Source organism: Thermobia domestica, chromosome 4 (assembly GCF_964235325.1).
Source record: "Thermobia domestica chromosome 4, izTheDome1.hap1.1, whole genome shotgun sequence".
In the NCBI taxonomy this organism is placed as follows: domain Eukaryota; kingdom Metazoa; phylum Arthropoda; class Insecta; order Zygentoma; family Lepismatidae; genus Thermobia; species Thermobia domestica.
In genome coordinates, this window is record NC_137457.1 from 240,802,574 (window position 1) to 240,825,080 (window position 22,507).

The 22,507-nt window shown below is 37.6% G+C and overlaps 2 protein-coding genes across 3 annotated transcripts in view; one reads left to right on the forward strand and one right to left on the reverse strand.

The window, feature by feature from the left end:
- The window catches only part of LOC145683930 (uncharacterized), a 65,147-nt gene that overhangs the window by 34,643 nt on the left and 7,997 nt on the right, over nt 1-22,507 (forward strand). The window contains exon 3 of the mRNA XM_081755615.1: nt 17,701-22,041. Coding sequence (XP_081611741.1) covers nt 17,701-22,041 — 4,341 coding nt within the window. The remainder of the gene's footprint in view (nt 1-17,700; nt 22,042-22,507) is intronic.
- Nucleotides 1-22,507, reverse strand: part of LOC145683932 (uncharacterized) — a 35,648-nt gene that overhangs the window by 10,151 nt on the left and 2,990 nt on the right. The window contains exon 2 of one of the 2 annotated variants that reach the window (XM_081755618.1): nt 12,363-13,368. The exons of the other annotated variant lie outside the window; for it this stretch is intronic. Coding sequence (XP_081611744.1) covers nt 12,992-13,368 — 377 coding nt within the window. The 3' untranslated portion in view covers nt 12,363-12,991. Of the gene's footprint in view, nt 1-12,362; nt 13,369-22,507 lie in introns of those variants that run through there. 2 annotated transcript variants of the gene reach the window in all.

The following is a 22,507-nucleotide window of genomic DNA, read 5'->3' on the forward strand; positions in this document are numbered from 1 at the left end:
GAATCACTCACAATATATATTCGTGATGAAACTCAAAAGTTATTTATAAATGTTGTTTATATAACACCATCTTCTCCAATAAGTGTATATCAAGATTATTTTAATCATTTAGAACAGAACAACTGTTTAGTTGCTTCCGACATCTTTATAGTTGGAGACTTTAATATAAAAGAAATTGGTAATTCAAATCATAATCTCCTAGGAGGATCGAGAACGTGTCAAAGGCTCCAACAATTTATTTCATATTTTAACATGACTTCATATAATACTATACAAAATCATAACCTAAGAACCTTAGATTTGGTTCTAGCGAATGTTACAGTAGAACTCGAGCAAGATGAGTCTCCCTTAGTGCCTGAAGATGTTAATCATCCTAGTTTATCAATTTCAGTACCGTCAGCCAAAAAATGCCCATAAGTAAGGCAACGCAAAGAAAATATTATAATTATAGGAAAGCTGATTTTTACAAATTATACTGTACACTGCGTGATTATGACTGGAAAAACCTATATGATTTCGATAGTGTCGACTTAGCATTAATGTTTCTATATGATTCTTTATATAAATGTTTTGATAATTGTATACCAATATGTACGCAAGTTAGGAAATCTCGGTATCCAGTATGGTTTACCAGAGAAATAATTCAAACTATTAAAATTAAGAAAAAATGTGCTAAAAAGCGTAAATTCTCTAGGTATTATGACGAAAGATTCAGGAACTTAAGGTCGGAATTAAAACAGCTTATACATAGAGCTTATGATGATTACATAGAACAACTCCAAATGAATGTCAATGATAATATAAAACGTTTTTGGTCATTTGTAAATACCAAACAACAACATAACATAAGAAATCTAGTGTACACTTTGAATAACGAGAACTTTTCCCAAGGCAATATTTCAAACGGTTTTGCAAAATATTTTTCTTCAGTTTACAGTCAAACCAACTTTAGTTATAAAATTAATGATGTTCTTGCAGATTTTCCGAACATACATCACAAACTTGATATTTTGCATTTTAACTATGTTTCTTCAGATGAGGTTAAGAGTGCTATTAAGCATCTCAAACCCAAACAATATTGTGGCCCAGATGGAATTCCTTCTTACGTTATTAAGGCATGTGGAGATGTTCTATGCGAACAAATTAAATTTATTATTAATTTGTCATTGAAAACTAATATTTTTCCTCAAAAATGGAAAGAAACAAAAATAACTCCAATTTTGAAATCAGGTAATTCGAACGTTATGACAAATTATAGGCCTATTTCAATAATTAATTCAATGTGTAAAGTATATGAATACATACTATACGAAAAGGTGTTTAATCATGTGAAAATTTGCATTTCTCCAAATCAACATGGCTTTTTCCCTAACAGATCAACAGTAACTATATAACTTGTTGGAATTCTCACAGGAGATCTACAATTGTTTTGAAAAAAAGAAACAAATGGATGTAATATATTTGGACTTTGCTAAGGCTTTTGACAAAATAGATCATGAAATATTAATCAAGAAACTTATAACATTCGGATTATCCAAAAATTTAATTATGTTGTTTCTATCTTATTTACATAATAGAAATCAATATGTAGAGTTTCAACAAGAAATTTCTTATCAGTTTGTAAGTTCATCTGGTGTTCTGCAAGGTTCCAATCTTGGTCCTTTGTTGTTTTTAATTCTAATTAATGATTTGCCTGAGGTTGTAGAAAATTCCAATTGTTTGTTATTTGCCGACGATGTAAAGATTTATAAATCAGTTACAGATGAAGAAGATAGCAAAATTTTACAACAAAACTTGAATAAAATCATAGATTGGTGTGGTTTAAATAAACTACAACTAAACGTAAATAAGTGTAAAAGTGTAACCTTTAATAGAAAAAACAAATTAGTTAAATATGTATACAAAATTAATAATATCCAAATAGAGAATGTTACATCGATTAGAGATCTTGGTGTAATTTTTGATTGTAAATTAACATTTGGTAATCATTTAGTTAGTGTTATAGACTCAGCAAATAGAGCCTTAGGTTTTGTTATCAGAAACACAAAAATATTTTCACAACCATCAGTAATTATCAAGTTATATGCAACCCTAGTTAGAAGCAAATTAGAGTATGCGTCGGTAATCTGGAGTCCCCACTTTAAGAGAGACATCCAAGCAATTGAGGTGATTCAAAACAAATTTTTGAGATATTTATATTATAAAACATTTAAACCAGATTCAACAACTTACTTGTCAGTGTCACTTTTACGCTCGCTATTCAACCTAAGTAGCTTAAAGGATAGAAGAATTGTACATTCTCTTATTATTTTAAGAAATATATTGACAAATAGAATTAATAGTTCAACACTGTTGCTACATATCCCTTTCTATGTACCAAGATATTGCTCCAGAAATCAAAATATCTTTTATATACCTATGTCGGAAAGTTCAACTCATGCACACTCACCAATTATACGAATGCTGAGAATCTATAATAAATTAAATGATAGGATGGACACATTTTCAGATGGAAAAGTTAAATTTGTCAAACTTCTCTATGAAATACTGAATAATGACCATGTATGATCTATTATTATTTGTTAACGTACTGATATATATTATATATATGTATATTATTGTTTTCGTGGCTGGATTGTACATTCTTTCCTTTTTATTTTTTAGTATTTTTTCTTTTATTTTTTCTTTTATTTTTTCTCTTTCCATGTTTTATTTTTCTTCTTTGTAAAGTCATGTTACCATCAATTATGTAAGTCAAGAAGGTATGTTGTGGGTGTATGCCTGTGTACTTTCATATAAATAAATAAATAAAATAAGCTGAAATATTACGCATCCCCAAGAGTACCGTTAGATACTTGTCAGAATGTATAAAAATGAAAATAGAATAGAATCCATACCACAAATTGGACAGCCCAGAACATTGTCAGATAGTGACGAACGTGCTATTCTTCGCAAAATTAAGAACAACCCCAGGCTAAGTGCAGTGAGTATTGCGGCATCCCCAAACCCCGAGTTAGGCAAGAACGTTATTCGTGAAAATTTCAAAAATCATGAAACATGTATTCCCTTATTTTTATTCATGTGTTTATGTACCGAATTTTACATCTCCAACTTCAGCGAATTCTGACATTCAGCACTTTGAAAATAAATAAATAAAAGGAAATTTCAATATGGTTGAAATTGTCCTCTTCTCCATTTTGAAACGGAGTTATCAGAAACGCTGAAATGCTTATTCCTTTATTTCTAATTAAAATTCTATATACAGTATACGGTAAGGGCACGAGTTTTTCGCATTAAAAATTTGAAAGTTTCGCGTTTCATTTATCATATTTCGCATTTCGTCGTAATTTCCAAATAAAGTTTCGCATTTTGTAGCCCCTGACATAACATTGTTACAATTGTTCCTTTTATTCACAGATCACTACAAAAATAAACCACTAATTATCTAAAAATAAAATACACTGAATATTACACTTGGCACTGTAAATTTCACTTAATAGAAAACTATAATTTAAAAAATCAAACTGAAGGAAAATCAGTATCTAAACTTACTATCAGTAGGAAAGTTTGCGATGGTGCTAGCGTAACACGTTCTCTACAGCTGTGTTAGAATCACCCAAAATGCACCGTTCGTGCCACGTTCTACTGTTCCATCAGTGGAAAACTGGCGTTTTTAAATTAATGAAAACCTATTTTTATAATTTCGCGTTATTTCGCGTATTGTTAAAAATTTCGCGCAAAGCTCAATTTTGCGTTTTATCGCGCAACGGAAAGCAATGAAAATACACATAGAATATCATTAAACGTCAATAAACTGAAAATTACTTAATTCTGACGCATTTCGTTTTATCGCGCATTGCGAAAAACTCGTGCCTCCATATATACCGAATTCCAGATTTGCAACTTTAGTGAATCCTCACATTTAGCTCTTTCTGATTAAACAAAGGAAAATTTTAGTATTTTTAAATGTTTCCCGTTCCCCCTCCCCCAGAATAAGTGGGATTTTCAAAAAACGCTAAAACAAGTGTTCCCTTATTTTTAATACAGAATTTATAGTACAGTGTTTCAGTTCTCTAATGGGAGGGGGCACAATGATTCAGTGATAGAGTGCTTACTTCTGGTGCGTGGGGTCAATGGTTTGATACCCGCCCAACTTACTTTGTGGTGGATATCGTATCCGTGGGTTTACTCGGGGTACTCCTTTTCCTCCCATATTCTCATTCCCCAATTCTTTCATCATTATTCACTTTCTTTAAAATCATAGTCTCCCTTAGCTTAAAGAGCATGATCATGAGACGTTAAACTGAAAGACTTCATTTCATTTCATTTCAATTTTCTAGCTCCAGGGGCTCTTGAGGTACACTACTCGTGAAAGAAATTTTGAACACCCTATTTCCCCTTTAGTATTAGTATTTCAAAACTCCTTTCTTATCCCTTACTTTTGTGACAAAAGGAGTATTCTCGCCAAATTTTACGTTAATACCTATAGTAATATGGCTTGGGTGATGATGAGTCATCCACTTCTACTCTTTTAGGTAATACACTACTGTGTTGAGACAAAATTGAACGTGTCGTGTCATTTCGTTCCAAGTAGCATTTCGTCCCAATCCCACCACGTGCCATCGTTTTGTCCCAAGCAGCATTTTGTCTCAATAGCGTTTCGTCCCATTCCACGAACACCAAGCTTAGGTTTTAGCCCACCACCTGATGAGTAGCGTTTCGTCCAGTAGTTACACACACTCACTCACACATACACAGACAGGATGATGTTTACACTGCGAAAAGGTCCATTGTTAGCACCAGCCAGGACTTCGTATCCTCTTTTATTGGCACCTCTCTGACAGAGGTGGCCTGCCGTTCTTCCCACTCAGCACATACGAAACGGGGTAGTAGGCCTAAGTAACCCACGAACGCCATGAACCCGCGAGAGCTCCTTCGTGACTAAGCGGTTAGCGTACGCGCCTTTGGCATGAAAGATCCGCCTTCGATTCCCGGTAGGAACTCATATGGTTAGTTTTCCACGTTAATCAATAGGTCCCGTCTCATATAACGTCGCTGCTAAAAGGGACGTTAAATCAAACCATGTCCCCGCCAGGTTAATTCATGGCTTATTTTTTTTAACTTTTAGAAACTAAAAAATCCACGGAATTATTTAAAACTTAAGTCCTAGTCCCAAAAATAAAATTGCTGCCTGCGCTTTGTCACTCATTAAATGATATTCCTAGCTATCAATAACTTCGTCCAATAACTTCATTAAGCCATGTGGATTATGTAAGAGAGATTTCTTAAAAATTGCTCGATGCCTCCAGACTTTTTCAGTGACTCAGTTGCTCTTACAATTCTATCATCCATCGAAACATACTTTTTCTTCCTTTTCACCCCTTCTAAATTCAACTCCATCCTCATAATCTTAGCATCTGAACGTCCTGATTCTTTTTTCAAGAATATAACCAAATCTTTCACTCGGGAGTGTGGTTTACCCACAACTGAGTTTATGTGATGGTTCCAACCTTCTATAGTGTTATTTGTTAAGTATCGTCTTTGGTAGCAGTTCCACATGTCAACTGATATTTGTGGACTTTTCAACCACAGATCAACAAAGTAGTCGAGAAAATCAGTCAGTTTTTCGTGGTCTTCTGTGGTACTGTGGATATGTGGCCATCCTTCCTTCGCTTCTGCTGGCTTCAAAAAGGCTAAGGCAGCACACATCCTGATCGAGTCCCGTACTTCCTTATTTGATATATACATATTTATCAGGTCGATATTTTGCACCTTCTTCCAGAGACTTTGAGAAAAATGAAAAAACAACCTTGTAATTTCCCTCTTGGGAAGACATTTTTAATAACTTCCAAAGCTCCTGACTCGAAATCGATGTTTATGGCTTCAGAAGACCATTCTGGTACCACTCGAACGATAGCCTAAAATAGAGGACCGTAGGTAACCTTTTTCTTATCAGAAAGCAAAGCAAACACTGCAGGCGTAACATTGGTCTCTTCTCTAGTGCTTCCTAAATCCACATGAATTGTCTATAACTGAGCGAACTGCTTACTAACACTCTTAGAAGCTCCATCAAAGAAAATATTCCTTCTTGTTGTAAAATTTCTTTCGGTCTGGAACTAGCAAATATTAACAACCTATCACCATCACAGCCGTCATTTAGTGAAAAAGTATTGCCATCTGCCACGACTGAACTTTCTGGATCCAAATTCACTTCCTCACGACTACTGGGCTCTCTCTGTATCCCCTGAGCTACACGCCGCTGTCTGTGCAATATAGGTTTAAAAGCCTCAAATTGAGGAATCTTGGTCACCATTTCAAATCCTGTCTGTTGAATGTCTTTAAAGTCATAGTCAAAGGTCTGAAAAATAATAACGCTACGCTAGTTTGAGGATCGTTCAAATATTACGTAATCATAATCCGAATTTAGCCACGTAAAAACAGAAATGGAAAGCTGTAATTGTAATTTAATGAAGAAAAATGTGCTTCCATTTAATAAATATATATTTCATTAACATCCTTATCGCATTGCATACTTCCTTTTTCATAGGTGTAGTAATACAAAAATACCTCTGGGGCAAGGGACCCCTGGTTCGATCCCCAGCGACAAGAGTTTGTGGTTGATATCATTGTGTCCGTGTGTTTTAACGTGTTTCTACTGTTTCCATCCAAATCTTCACTCTACACATTATTTCATAATCTTTTAATAATCAGCTGTGTGTCGCTGGGACGAAATTCTCCTCATTAGCTTGTTCACTAATCAATAAAAATAGCTCAAGACGAACTGCCGCGGATTTGTATTGGGACAAAACCCTATTGGGACGAAACACTACTACACCGGAATGAAATGCTGCGGATTTTGCCTTAGGAGGAAACGTTATTGGGCCGAAATACTACGAAACCGTTTAAAACATACATATAGTCTGGAGGAAAAACCCTACTTTTGGACCAAACCAAAAATTTCAGTATGTCTAATGTTTTTTAGCGGTTTTTAGCTCATTTGAGGGTGCTGAATCTGAATCTGCCGGGTGTACAAATGTACACCTTGAGCGTTTTGAGTAATTCAAGATGGCGGTCAATATGGCGACTGTAAAAGTGACAGGAATATTTTTGTATATTTTAACAAGATGGGTATCAAATTATATGTTTTTTGGGTTACAGATTCCAATAATAAAGTCAAAAATGTTATGAAATTGATACAAATCGAGATATTCAATATGGCGTCCAATATGGCGGCTGTAAAGGTAACAGGAATATTTTTGTATATTTTATCAAGATGGGTATCGAATTATATGTTTTTTGGGTTGCAGATTCCAATAATACAGTCAAAAATGTTATGAAATTGATACAAATCGAGATATTCAATATGGCGTCCAATATGGCGGCTGCAAAAGAAGTTTATGTTGCCATTTCTGAAACCTATTTTTGAAAAAAATATTTACTGACATGAGTAATAATAAATCGTAAAATCTTAATTTTGTGCTCACAGATGGCAGGATTTTCATAGAATTTAGGAAAAATATCTCAGAAACAAAATAAGAGATACTTCCAATACTAGAACGATTTATGAAAGGCGATCATTTTCTGCGTCGCAAACCAGGTATCTGGAATGCTATATGGTCAGACATGTTCATTGAGAATACATTTATGCGTCATGGCCATGGACCAGGAGGAATAATCGGACTTACACTAAATCCATCAGCAGTGAAGCGATGGGCTTTCAGCCTTCACACTTGCAGTCGTTTAGTAAATGACATTTATGTCATGAGAGATGCTGGACGAGATATGGAAATAACTAAGCATAAGAAAGGAATGCCATCTCCAGTAAAAGGAGATGCTGCAGACCAAATTAAGTTAAAGGAAAAGCTGTCTCATTGTATAGATCCTCTGAAGCCCGATGATCACCCAAAAACTATTGTGAATATTGTGACAGGAAAAATTTGTTCCCAGAAAGTGAATGTTGATAATGCTGTTGAGATAGGTGAGAAAACGTTATGTTCTTACGAAGAAAAACTACCAACTGGTTTTCACGATCCAATCTAAACAACGGTTCGTAATGTTTCCTGCGATGACGTCAAAAGAACAGCTAATATTGGTGTCATTGACACAGAACATTTGTACACGCGTGCAATGTGTCTCATATCTACAAGAGATTTTGATGCTAAAAGAGTGATTTCATATGAGCTTGCCGCTGTCTCCACATCTTTGTTTGATGAATGTGGGACTCCCAGGTTCTGCAAAAGTAAGTCAAAACTGAAACAAATATTACAGGTAGAGAAGTCTATGAGATCGTACAAGCACGAAGATGCTATCATACTTGATAGTTGTGCTGTTTTGTGGGTGATCAACTGGCCATCTAACGGAACTGTTCTTGACTTCATAAAATTGTATCGGTCATATGTGCTTGAAAAATTGAACAAATGCAACGTGTACCCGATATTTGACAAATACAAGGAGTTCAGCACCAAAGGAGGAATAAGAAGCGTCAGAACAGGATCAACATATAGCAGGTATCATAAATTGTCTTTCAACACATCCTTGCCCTCCCAACAAGTTGTGCTGAATGTTACGAAGAATAAAGTACAACTAGTACGGCTGATCTGCAAGTATATAATGAGAGAAGGGTTGCCACCAGATTCCACCAAAAGTCTATTCATCACTGGACCAGAAGATGTTACAAGAGAAATAACTGCTGATTGTATCAAGGAACGTCCAGATATGAAAAACACTCTCGAAGAGGCTGATGTCATAATTATCATACAAGTAGTGATGGTAGGCAATCAGTTGGACAGAAATTGTACAATAAATGTAATTAGTGACGACACGGATGTTCTCCTCCTGATGCACCACTACCACACACAAAAACTTACTTGTAACATTTTTATGGAGGCAATTCAAAGTCATAGAGGAGTTATTGACATTAGATTGTCTGTGTCCAAACACCGTGATATTGTTTCAAACTTACTAGCACTTCACTCTCTTTTTGGCTGCGATACAGTTCCTACTCTTTATGGCATTGGAAAGCAGAAGGCAATGAAAGTACTACAAAGTGGGAAGGAGCTTAAAAAGCTTGGAAATAAGACATCACTACTTGCAGATGTGATTCAGGAGGCAACTGAGTTTATAGCTTCTTGCTATGGTAGTAGGATAACTGGCCCTACAATGTCTGATGTCAAAAGAGATGTCTGGCTGAAGAAATTGTCAAAGAAGTCTGCCGTACATATCCCGAAATTGAAGAGCTTGCCACCAACTACGGAGGCATTTTCTGAAAATGTAAAAAGAGCTCATTTCCAGGCTTGTATTTGGAAACAAACAGATAAACCAGACCCACCAGACACGGATCCGACACATTTTTGGTGGTATCGTGATGAGTTGAACAAAACATTGGAACCAGTTACTGTACCACCAAGAACTGTGATGGCACCGAAAGACATCTTAAAGATGGTGAGTTGCAGCTGTTCTTCTGAAAACATGTGTAAAGGACGTTGTGGCTGTGTGGAAAATCATAATAGCTGCACTGACTTCTGCAATTGTCAGCCTCTAAACGATGGTGAAGCTTCTAAACGATGCCAGAATATCTTCACACGTCAAAATACTAGGAATCTAGAAGACGAAAACATGGATACTTCTTCTGACGAAGACTGACAAGTGACTGATTTGTGATATTTATTATTTTGTTGCGGAGTAACATAGAAACATCGGTATTTTGTATTGTAAATGTACATATTTCGCATTAATGTGGTCAGCAACATAATTCTTGATTAAGAAAACGTCCAGGAAAAAATATAAGAAAATCTTCAAACCTAACCTTGTGTTGTTTGTTTTCTTTTGCACGCAGAAAGGAATGGTTTTGTAAATAAATATAGAGAAGCCCAAAATGCGGAAAAAATGTTCTGGAGCGCAAACAAGGTGAGTTGCGGTTACGGAGAAAGCATCAACACCCAATCCAAAATTTCAGTGTATCAGATATTGTTCTAAGTATATACCTAGCTCGAGGGTCGCGAATCTGAATATTCCATATTGAATATATTGATTTCTATCAATTTCATAAGGTTTTTGAAGTAACTATTGAAATCTGCAACCCAAAAAACATATAATTCGATACCCAAGCCGATACAATACTCAAAAAATATTCTTGTCAATTTTACGGCCGCCATATTGGGTGCCATATTGAATACTTCGATTTGTATCAATTTCATAACATTTTTGACATTATTATTGGAATCTGCAACCCAAAAAACATATAATTTGATACCAATCTTGATAAAATATACAAAAATATTCCTATCAATTTTACAGTCGCCATCTTGGCCGCCATCTTGAATTACTCAAAACGCTCAAGGTGTACATTTGTACACCCGGCAGATTCAGATTCAGCACCCTCAAATTAGGTAAAAACCACCGAGAAACATTAGACATACTGAAATTTTTAGTTTCGATGGATTTCCTCCAGACTAATAGTTATGGGTTCGATCTTCGATGGTAACAGCCATAATCCTATTCCTGTATTTTTATTTTTATTTTCTTTTATTGAATTTTAGATTATTCTTGTAGTTACGCATATTTAATTATGTTATGAGGTGTAAAAGGTACGGCCGGTCTCCCCTCTTAATTGAGAAGTTACCAATTGCTTATACTGTGTACATGTTCTCGTTTATTTCATATGTTTAAAATAGGGGAAACGATACAGTCGTGTGCACCTTGAGGCATTTTTTAAGTAATAAATTTATCTTTTATACGTTTGACCATATGTATCTAATATTTTTTAAATAATATTGTTACAGCATGAGCTTTAAAATAAATATGATATTGGACTAAAATGTAACATTGGGTACGTGTAATTTAAAAACTTCTATAACTTTTATATAAGTTCTATAACTTTTATAGTGATGGGACCTACAGAGACTGAGCTGGGCACTTTTGATTATAGTTATGGGCACCTGTGCAGAAATTTCTAAAATTATTGAATAATATCAAGATACATTACTTTCTTGCATAAATGCATAATACAGCATCTCGTTTTGATGTTTTGTAGTTTTATAGTAACAATTTTAATTTTAAAAAATTAAGAACTTTCATGAAATAAGGCACTCTGTTTGCTTAACCACTGTCACTTTCAGTTTCCTCTAAGACCTGCAAACACTGGATATAATAAAATATATCATCATCGTAGTCTTCTCCACAGGCTGTGTCTTCACAGAAGGCAAGCTTTATGAAGGCAAGCTTTATGAAAAGCCTGTCCACAGCGTTTGCAGTTCATTCGTGGTAAACGAGGTCCTACACTCTCACCACACTGGTTATACAAGCCAGAATGTGGAAAAAATTACGCTTTCGTAATTGTTCCGTACTGTTTTTCAACACCCTCACTTTCAATATGTTTGAATCTTCTTTGGATGCTGAAGAAGAATGAATTCCCTCATTTTTGTTCTCTTGCAGTTCGCCAAAAAGCACTCGTTTAGCAGGAGGGGCAAAAGGTAATTTTTTCTACATCAGGTCCAGTTATACCTGTACGTTCAGGAAATAGATTAACACTAGGAGTATCTTCGTGTCTTTTTTCTACTTTCCCAGCTGGACCTGAGTGTTTAACTTCTCTTTTCCTCTTTCTCTCCTCTTTCTCCTTCTCTTGTTTTTCTTTTGTATTTCTTTTCTCTTTGTGCAGCTCTTTCTATTTATCTGATGTTATTACAAATGGGAATCTTTGAATATTGCGACCTTTCCGCTTTGGCGTTTCTGGCCATACGAAACAGTCCTTAAAAAGCGGCATATCTGATTTCTTGATTGGATACATTTTAAACTGGTCAGTAATTCTGTTTTGCTCTTCTAGTGTCACCTCAACCTGTAGAGAAGTGCTTACTTCCTCAAGCTGTTCTGCTAAAGGACTTTTAGTCTGTTGTAATCTTGGTGAGTTTGAGGCTTCATCTGACGGCAACTCATCTTTTGTATGGATTCTTATGAGCGTTTCATTTTTAGAAACTTCTTCAAATATCTTACAGAGAAGGCGAAAATCTTCACATTTTTCTTCATAACCATTTGCAGCTTTATATTTAAACTGTTTTATTTGGTTACACTTCTAGGGTCCAAGTAAATCACAAAACTTCTCATAAGTCAAATCACGAAAACTTCCATTGATCGAACGACTCGAAGATTCACTAGTTTCAACTGTATCTTTCTCCTTGCGACCAAGACACTTGATAAAATCAATGTTTTCTGGGGCCCACGGAAACAAACCACAAACTTTAAATCCATTCTTAAGAGTTTCTGGTTTAATACACTTGTCAATTACCTCTGCTAAGACGGAAGCAAATTCCATAATTGAGGGCTTGCGAAGGGTTTTGATGACTTTTAATCAACACTTCTTGTTTCCACGCAAGTTTAATTGGTCGTAATGCCGAAACATCTGCTGGTTGGAGGATTCTGGTAGCATTTGGATATAATGCGATCAGAATGATTTGCAGCTCGGAGCACAGCTCACTTACCTGAAGGTGAGATGAATTTTATGACCATCAACGAAAAGAAGAATTGGAAATTGTGTTCCACTTTTCACCAAGAAAGAATGTAGAATATTTCCTACAAATTCGAAAAATATTTCCGACTTTATCCACCCTGTATCACTACATCCGATCGAACCCCCACCCCCATCCATCAGGAATAGATGCAGCGATATCGGCCGGAAGTATTTTATAGTTGTATACTATCACTGGAGGACACACTATGCCATTCGCTCCGAATGTGAAAAGTATTGTAAGTGATTGCTTTTCATTTCCGCTAAGAACTTCGTGGACATTTTTTACTCCTTTTGGTGCCAAGACCTTTTGACTTTTAGAACACAATTGAAAATTGGTTTCACCTGCATTAAAAATTCGGGAAGGGTCTTTAACAACATGAAATAAGTTGTTCTCCTTTAAGTACTGCTCAATTTCTTCAAACCATTTAAGAATGTTTGATTCACTAACACAGGCAGTTGGCATAGCTACACTTTCCGATGTTCGTGTAGCTAGTATAGGATGTCTTCGGAGAAAAGCTTTGTACCATCCTGTACCGGGCATATTATCTTTAAAAGGGTTTTTCCGCTCATGAGACTGTAGAAAAGTTTGAACACTTGACTGCACGTCTTCCTTTCGACGGGGAAATCCCTTCTTACTTGATGAAAAAACAACCAGTTAACTAACATAGTTTCTTCTTCTGATGTTAATATACGATTTGGACCAAAAGTGGTCTTTGATTGTCCTTCGAGGTGCCGTTGAAGTATCGCCCGAGGAACATTGTATCGTCGGGCCGCAGTCTTAATTTTCTCACCGTTTTCCACAGCATTGATGGCATCTGTTAGTTGTTCTTTTGTGTAGCTCGATTTTCCTTTGTTAGGCATATTTTCTGAAAAGAAAAAAAGAAAATCAACATTAATTACCAGTTTTTTATTCTAATGTATTATACAAACAAATACACATACACAGAAACTGAATGTGATTTGAACACGCTTTATATATATATATATATATATATATATATATATATATATATATATATATATATATATATATATATATATATTATTTTTTTTTACTACAGGAGCATCTATTACAGTTGGAGAATGCGATTGTATTTCCTATCGTTCGCGTACCAAAATTCTCTACCAAATATGCCGACAAGATGCTCTCTACATGGTTTATGCCCCTTTAGCAATTAAAATAGCAAGTACGTTTCAAAATAATCTGATGAGGAAAATACTAGTTCGTTAAATCAAGACGGATTTTGCTGTTTGACCAGATATTGAATGTTGGGAACTGTAAATTGTATTTAAATAATATTGGAAATGATTCAGCCCTCACTCAGCGCCGCGAACTAACTTGGGCAGCTACCTGAATTAAAACGCTGTGGTTAGTTTCTTAAAAGCCGGTATTAACAGAAGTGGCAAATGATGTGCTGACACAATCACATCCGAGGTATCAATGCAAAAATCACCGATAGACACTGGCCATTACATCACGGAGTTCAGTTTAAAAACCAACTAGGCCTATTTCATACTCCATAACTTCACGTGTAAGTACTGTACATACAGCCCTCGCGCCATGAGAAAAGCCAGTGCAGAATGGCCACAACGTAAGTAACTGGCGTTTCTCCTAGCACGAGGACTGTAGCTATATTTTAAATGTAATCACAATGGTGATAAATATGAATGGGCCTTGTTATTAATTTTCAAGAAAAAGCTGTACACTTTGCAACATGAAAAAAGAGGCTTCGGACTTCCAACGCACACTGACGTTTGTGCAGTGCTTCCTCTTCTTGTTATTTTTTGGTATTATGATCTAGATCTAGCTGAGTCGAAGCGTTGAAACCTCTCCTTTCATATTGGTAAGAGTGCAGATTTTCCCCTTTTCCCTAAAATTAAATGTAATCAGATACATGAGAAACTTAAATCTACTTAAGTAACCTTATTATAATGGGCTTTATACCGAGATCATAGTTATACACTCCCTTGTACATTTTTTTTTTCAGAAAGGGGTCTCTATAAATAAAGCCTAGTTCTATTGTTATGCTTAATCACGGCCACCTTTATTGTTATACAGGCTAGAGTCTTGAAATGGCAACTGCGCATTTTGGCCTTCCACAGACTATCCACCCACCACAGCCGGCCACCCAAACTCGCTGCATTAATGTCTAGAGAAAGGGAGGATCCTCGCTAAAATGGTAGAGAAATAGTCTGTGGACTGCCAACTGTTGACGGTGGATAGTCTGTGGCATGCCGATTTGCGCAGTTGCCACTTTCAAGATTCTGGATTGTATAACAAAAGAGGCCGTGGCTTAATCCAATATAAACATACAGTGATGGGCATAGTGAGTTTACAGTAATGGGCACTGAGCCCATCACTGTGAAATAACCTTTAAATTTTATGAAATTTTCGAGCAAGAAACACATCATCCTGAAATGCATTTTAAGCTTAAAATAACGACAAAAAATCATATATTAACCCGAGAAAGCCCATGCTAATTTTACCCTTAAAAGGCCCAGGGGGTGCCTCTGAGGCTCCCTGCTGCATATACAAGCTACCTGAACTCACCGCGACCATTTGTATTTCCCGTCATTAATAGGAAAAGCTAGTCACTACTTTGCTTATGAAATCATTTGTCAATGGTAATAAACAATGAACAGTATCAAATATAGAAAAGTACATACTTCAATATAAGCCTCAGAGGCACCCCTTGGGCCTTTACGTTTGTATAAAAAAATAACGCTATTTTTTTAAGTAAAGTAAAAAAAATGTTTAGGAAACGCAATAGGGTGCATTTCAAAGAGATGAAGAATTCTAGAGCGGAGGACACGGGACGAAATATCTATTAAGAATAATGGCATTAAAAATTGACTAGAGTGCCTCCGAGGCACCCCTTGGGCCATTACGTCAATATAAAAAATAACCCTATTTTTTCTGAAGTAAAATAAGAAAACGTATGAACAACTCAATCAGGGGGCATATTCCAAAGAGATAGGAGAATTCTAGAGCGGAAGACACGCGACGAAACATCTATTAAGAATAATTGCATTAAAAGTGGACCAGGGTGCCTCGGAGGCACCCCCTGGGCTTTCTCGGGTTAAAATATACTTATCCGCATTAGGTGCCCATCACTGTCGTGTCCCATTGAATTAAAATACAGTAGTGAGCACCTCATGATTTGAGAGCAAAACTCATTTAGATTTACATCTTATTAGCATGAAGTGCTCTTATCATTTAATAATCACTCTAAACACAAAATTTTAATTTCCAATTTATTATAATGAAACAAAACCTTAATCAGTACACCTGCCTGGTTAAAAGAAATCTTTAGAAATGAACAACAACCATCACAACGTTTCATATCGCGCGCCTTTCTACACCCCGCCACACACACAAAAGAAGAAAGATAATTGACAAACTGTGGGCGTAAAGAAGAAAGGCCTACCAACATTTGAAAGTCGTCAATAGCTCGTTACAGCCGCTCAGAGTCTTATTATTTGAACATAACTGACATAGGTGCCCATCACTATCATAATGCCCACGACTGTATAGTTTCCCCCTATAATTGTTAAATCTCAATGATAGAGTAGACACAATGGAAAATTCCTATTAATATTATATAGTGTACAGCGGGGGACACTTCTAAATGGTACACCTTAGCCGTAAACCTCCATATGGCTGTACCATTTAGAAGTGTCCCCCGCTGTACAAAAAACTCCATAAGATTTGACATGTGTTACAAAAGTTTGTTTCGTTTTTTTGTATTTTATAGAAATGTGCATCTCTCCAAAAACTCATAATGTAACTTAGTAGCCTTCTTCGTGCTATATAGAAGAGAAATTTGTCGATCAATCTCGTTTCGGCGTTTGTAATTTCTTAATTCACAGACGAACTTCAACTGTAACATGTGCCATTTTTAAACTTGACTTAACAAATAAACTAGGCTAATTTAATCGTGTTCATTATTCCACATACTTGCTACCCATATGGATTTGCCTCTAGTTAAAACCTAAGAGAGAGATAAAATGTTCCACAATTACTTGTATGTGGCCGCTCACGTATATGTAAACTGGTCGAAGAGTGAAAATTGTGAAGTATGTTCCGCTCATGTATAAATATTGAATTCACACAAATATTTTGATCAAATATAGGTGGTAAAATACAAAATCATTTGTACTATTCTTATTTTGTAACTGTTTCTATAGGGATATCCCGCGCTAGAAACTGCATCGATTCGATTAGGAATTAGATTTTTTGGCTGTTGGCATGGAAGGCCATTTAGCCCGTCACATATGAGGGATGACGACCCTCGGCTATCACATTATCCGATGAAAGGGAAGGAAGGAAGTGGTCTGGGACCATTATGTTAGATACCATCCCGGCATTTGCCTAGTGTGAATAAGTGAAATCCTGGAAAATCTCACTCAAGAAAGCTGGCCTGAAAAAGCTATTACACTTTTTCGACCGAGTGTCCCCACCGGGAATCGAACTGGCGACCGCTCGGACCAAAGGCGAGAGCGTTAACGTCTACAACACACGGGGCTACTGCATCGCTTCGAGTGCAGATAATGCTCCATTCGTACGACTTCGGAAGAAGTATTCCAGCATGTTTTGATCGACATACCTTTGCCTCGGTCTTCGCACTTCGCAGGTCGGACTTAGTGGAAGAAGTACAATTCATTTACACTTGTTAGGAAATTCGTATTCGGATCCAGTGAAGGTGTTCTTATACATCACAATATATTTGAGTCAATTTGTAAAGTATAATATCATGTGCAGATTTTATTAGTTTAATAAACTCGACATTACACATATATACGAAGGTGCATTAAGAATTTACGTGGTTTGTTCCCATTCTCTTGCCGGTTCCTCATTAAATACTTCTTTATTTGTTTTCATTGTTAAATTAAAGTTAATTCGTTTCGCTTTATAGTTTAGTGTTCTCATGCAACGTAATGAAAATGTTGATACTTGTGATCGTAAATTCGATTTCCTCTCGATAACACACAAAATTCTTGTACCTACAAAGTAAGGCGAAGATTTCATTAAATGGAGGATTGCAATAGATCTCCAAAAATGTATGAATATGGTAACATTCATAACAAATAAAACATTCGCTCTTTTATTTGGTATTGTATCATTGCATTTCCGTTTCCTTAGTAGTATAGATACGCACTAATTTATGCTCAAATTCTTAAATTTCTGTGTTTCTTAGGTACCCATGATAAAGACGACCATGAACACCATCACGATTTGGATCACCACAATACTTCACATGAGAAGGAAGATCATCACCATCATGACTACCCCGAATTAAATTACGATGCAATCGCTCAGTCGTCTGCGATAGCATTAGATGATTCCGGAAATGACAGCAGCCTACCCAAAATTTCAGCGCCAAATCTCGACGATCTGTCCAACTTGGGTTATTTAAAAAATTTTGAAAAATCACTGATAGACTTAGGTCTCCTCAAAAATAGTTCTAATTTATATGATACAAATCGAGGACAACCGAGTGCATTAGCTAATAGTGTTGCCATTGCAGGTAGTAATGGAAACAAAACAAATGGCAAAGCGGTAAATCACGGGGGTAACAAAGTTACACAGAAAGAATCCGTAACTAAATCACAAACAAAAAGTACTACACGCTATACGTCAACACAACGACCAACTATATTATACAAAACAACAGGTCGTTTAACAACAGTACAAAAAGCGACAAATAAACAAACGAGCTCTCGTGGAAACGCGGGAGCTGGGGAATCTGGAAGTGGAAGTACAGGCACTCAAGGAAAACCTAATGCTGTTGCCAAGGCAACGGCAATCGATAAAGGTTCTAGCAGTAGCAGTACAGGCGGTACCGGAAAACCTGGACCTTCTACTAGCGGAAATGCCGAAAAATCTGGAAGTTCTAGTAGCGGAAGTTCAAGCAGTCAAGGAAAATCTAATGCTGTTGCCAAGGCAACGGCAATCGATAAAGGTTCTAGCAGTGGAAGTGCAGGCATTACCGGAAAACCTGCAACTTCTACTAGTGGAAATGCCGGAAAATCAGGAGGTTCTGGTAGTGGAAGTACAAGTAGTCAAGGAAAACCTAATGCTGTTGCCAAAGCAACAGCAATCAATAAAGGTTCTAGCAGTGGAAGTGCAGGCGTTACCGGAAAACCTGCAACTTCTACTAGTGGAAATGCCGAAAAATCAGGAAGTTCTGGAAGTGGAAGCACAAGTAGTCAAGGAAAACCTAATGCTGTTGCCAAAGCAACAGCAATCAATAAAGGTTCTAGCAGTGGAAGTGCAGGCGTTACCGGAAAACCTGCAACTTCTACTAGTGGAAATGCCGAAAAATCAGGAAGTTCTGGAAGTGGAAGTACAAGTAGTCAAGGAAAACTTAATGCTGTTGCCAAAGCAACAGCAATCAATAAAGGTTCTAGCAGTGGAAGTGCAGGCATTACCGGAAAACCTGCAACTTCTACTAGTGGAAATGCCGAAAAATCAGGAAGTTCTGGAAGTGGAAGTACAAATAGTCAAGGAAAACCTAATGCTGTTGCCAAAGCAACAGCAATCAATAAAGGTTCTAGCAGTGGAAGTACAGGCGTTACCGGAAAACCTGCTCCTTCTGCTAGCGGGAATGCCGAAAAATCTGCAGGTTCTGGGAGTGGAAGTACAAGCAGTCAAGGAAAACCTAATGTTGTTGCTAAGGCAACTGCAATCGATAAAGGTTCTAGCAGTGGCAGTACCGGAAAACCTGCAACTTCTACTAGTGGAAATACCGGAAAATCAGGAGGTTCTGGTAGTGGAAGTACAAGCAGTCAAGGAAAACCTAATGCTATTGCCAAGGCAACGGCAATCAATAAAGGTTCTAGCAGTGGCAGTACAGGCAGTACCGGAAGACCCGGACCTTCTACTAGCGGAAATGTCGAAAAATCTGGTAGTTCTAGTAGCGGAAGTTCAAGCAGTCAAGGAAAATCTAATGCTGCTGCCAAGCCAACGGCAATCGATAAAGGTTCTAGCAGTGGCAGTACCGGAAAAACTGCAACTTCTACTAGTGGAAATGCCGAAAAATCAGGAGGTTCTGGTAGTGGAAGTACAAGCAGTCAAGGGAAGCCTAATGCTATTGCCAAGGCAACGGCAATCAATAAAGGTTCTAGCAGTGGAAGTGCAGGCAGTACCGGAAGACCCGGACCTTCTACTAGCGGAAATGTCGAAAAATCTGGTAGTTCGAGTAGTGGAAGTTCAAGCAGTCAAGGGAAATCTAATGCTGCTGCCAAGGCAACGGCAATCGATAAAAGTTCTAGCAGTGGCAGTACCGGAAAATCTGGACCTTCTGCCAGCGGAAATGCCGAAAAATCTGGAAGTTACGGTAGTTCAAGTAGTCAAGGAAAATCTAATGCTGTTGCCACGGCAACGGCAATCCATAAAGGTTCTAGCAGTGGCAGTACAGGCGGTACCGGAAAACCTGGATCTTCTACTAGCGGAAATGCCGAAAGATCAGGAAGTTCTGGAAGTGGAAATACAAGTAGTCCAGGAAAACCTAATGCTGTTGCCAAAGCAACAGCAATCAATAAAGGTTCTAGCAGTGGAAGTACAGGCGTTACCGGAAAACCTGGTCCTTCTGCTAGCGGGAATGCCGAAAAATCTGGAGGTTCAGGAAGTGGAAGTACAAGCAGTCAAGGAAAACCTAATGTTGTTGCCAAGGCAACGGCAATCGATAAAGGTTCTAGCAGTGGAAGTACAGGAAGTACCGGAAAACCTGGACCTTCTACTAGCGGAAATGCCGAAAAATCTGGTAGTTCAAGTAGTGGAAGTTCAAGCAATCAAGGAAAATCTAATGCTGCTGCCAAGGCAACGGCAATCGATAAAGGTTCTAGCAGTGGCAGTACAAGCGGTACCGGGAAACCTGGACCTTCTACTAGCGGAAATGCCGAAAAATCAGGAAGTTCTGGAAGTGGAAATACAAGTAGTCAAGGAAAACCTAATGCTGTTGCCAAAGCAACAGCAATCAATAAAGGTTCTAGCAGTGGAAGTACAGGCGTTACCGGAAAACCTGGTCCTTCTGCTAGCGGGAATGCCGAAAAATCTGGAGGTTCAGGAAGTGGAAGTACAAGCAGTCAAGGAAAACCTAATGTTGTTGCCAAGGCAACGGCAATCGATAAAGGTTCTAGCAGTGGAAGTACAGGAAGTACCGGAAAACCTGGACCTTCTACTAGCGGAAATGCCGAAAAATCTGGTAGTTCAAGTAGTGGAAGTTCAAGCAATCAAGGAAAATCTAATGCTGCTGCCAAGGCAACGGCAATCGATAAAGGTTCTAGCAGTGGAAGTACAGGAAGTACCGGAAAACCTGGACCTTCTACTAGCGGAAATGCCGAAAAATCTGGTAGTTCAAGTAGTGGAAGTTCAAGCAATCAAGGAAAATCTAATGCTGCTGCCAAGGCAACGGCAATCGATAAAGGTTCTAGCAGTGGCAGTACAGGCGGTACCGGGAAACCTGGACCTTCTACTAGCGGAAATGCCGAAAAATCAGGAAGTTCTAGTAGTGGAAGTTCAAGCAGTCAAGGGAAATCTAATGCTGCTGCCAAGGCAACAGCAATCAATAAAGGTTTTAGCAGTGGCAGTACCGGAAAACCTGCAACTTCTACTAGTGGAAATGTCGAAAAATCAGGAGGTTCTGGTAGTGGAAGTCCAAGCAGTCAAGGAAAATCTAATGCTGTTGCAAAGGCAACAGCAATCGATAAAAGTTCTAGCAGTGGCAGTACCGGAAAATCTGGACCTTCTGCTAGCGGAAATAACGAAAAATCTGGAAGTTCTGGAAGTGGAAGTTCAAGTAGTCAAGGAAAATCGAATGCTGTTGCCAAGGCAACGGCAATCAATAAAGGTTCTAGCAGTGGCAGTACCGGAAAACCTGCAACTTCTACTAGCGGAAATGCCGAAAAATCAGGAAGTTCTGGAAGTGGAAGTGCAGGCGTTACCGGAAAACCTGGTCCTTCTGCTAGCGGGAATGTCGAAAAATCTGGAGGTTCTGGAAGTGGAAGTACAAGCAGTCAAGGAAAATTTAATGTTGTTGCCAAGGCAACGGCAATCGATAAAGGTTCTGGTAGTGGAAGTACAGGCAGTCAGGGAAAGTTTAATTCTGTTGCCAAGGCAACAGCAATCGATAAAGGTTCTGGCAGTGGAAGTACCGGAAAACCAGGAGCTTCTGGTAGCGGAGGTGCGACTAGTTTCGGAAAACCTGGAGGTTCTAGCAGTGGAAGTACAAGCAGTCAAGAAAAACCTCTTACTTTTGCCAAAGGAGTTGCAATTAGTGGAGGTTCTAGCAGTGGAAGTTCCGGCAGTACGGGAAGACCGGGAACTTCTGCTAGTGAAGGTGCGATCAGTTCGGGAAAACCTGGACTTCCTAGTGGTGGAAGTACAAGCACTCAAGGAAAACCTAGTGCTCTTGCCAAGGGACTTGCAACCAGTGGAGGTTCTAGCAGTGGAAGTACAAGTAGTGGCTCAAAACCTCTACCTTCTGCTAGCGGAGGTGCAAGCAATTCTGCAAAACCTGGAAGTAAAGCAATTGCCAGTAAGTATCTTAAAGTGTTCTTACATCTGAACGTTTAAAAATCCATTTCATATATGTTACCTTATGAACATGAATTGATGAGAATTTTACCAAATATGAAATTTACCCCTAATCATCCAGACCAAAATTTTGCTGCATTGTAATTGATATACATCATTTTCCGCTTTTGAGAGCCATTTTGACATATATTGAGGTATTGAGCCTGTGATAGCTGTATGGTTGAGACCCTCGTGGCTCTAAGGTAAATACACGTTCCATCGAATTATGGTGAAATTTTGTGTGGGATGAATCCAATGTTAGCATCAACATTCACGTTCCATATATCCTGTGTGTTTAAAATGCATGTTAATCTCTACATGAATCAAACAACTATTATTATTATTCGGTACTTGTAAACTTACTTTTAACATGTTTTGTTATTTGTTTGTCCCGTCGTACTTCATAACTAACATACAATAAACCCATG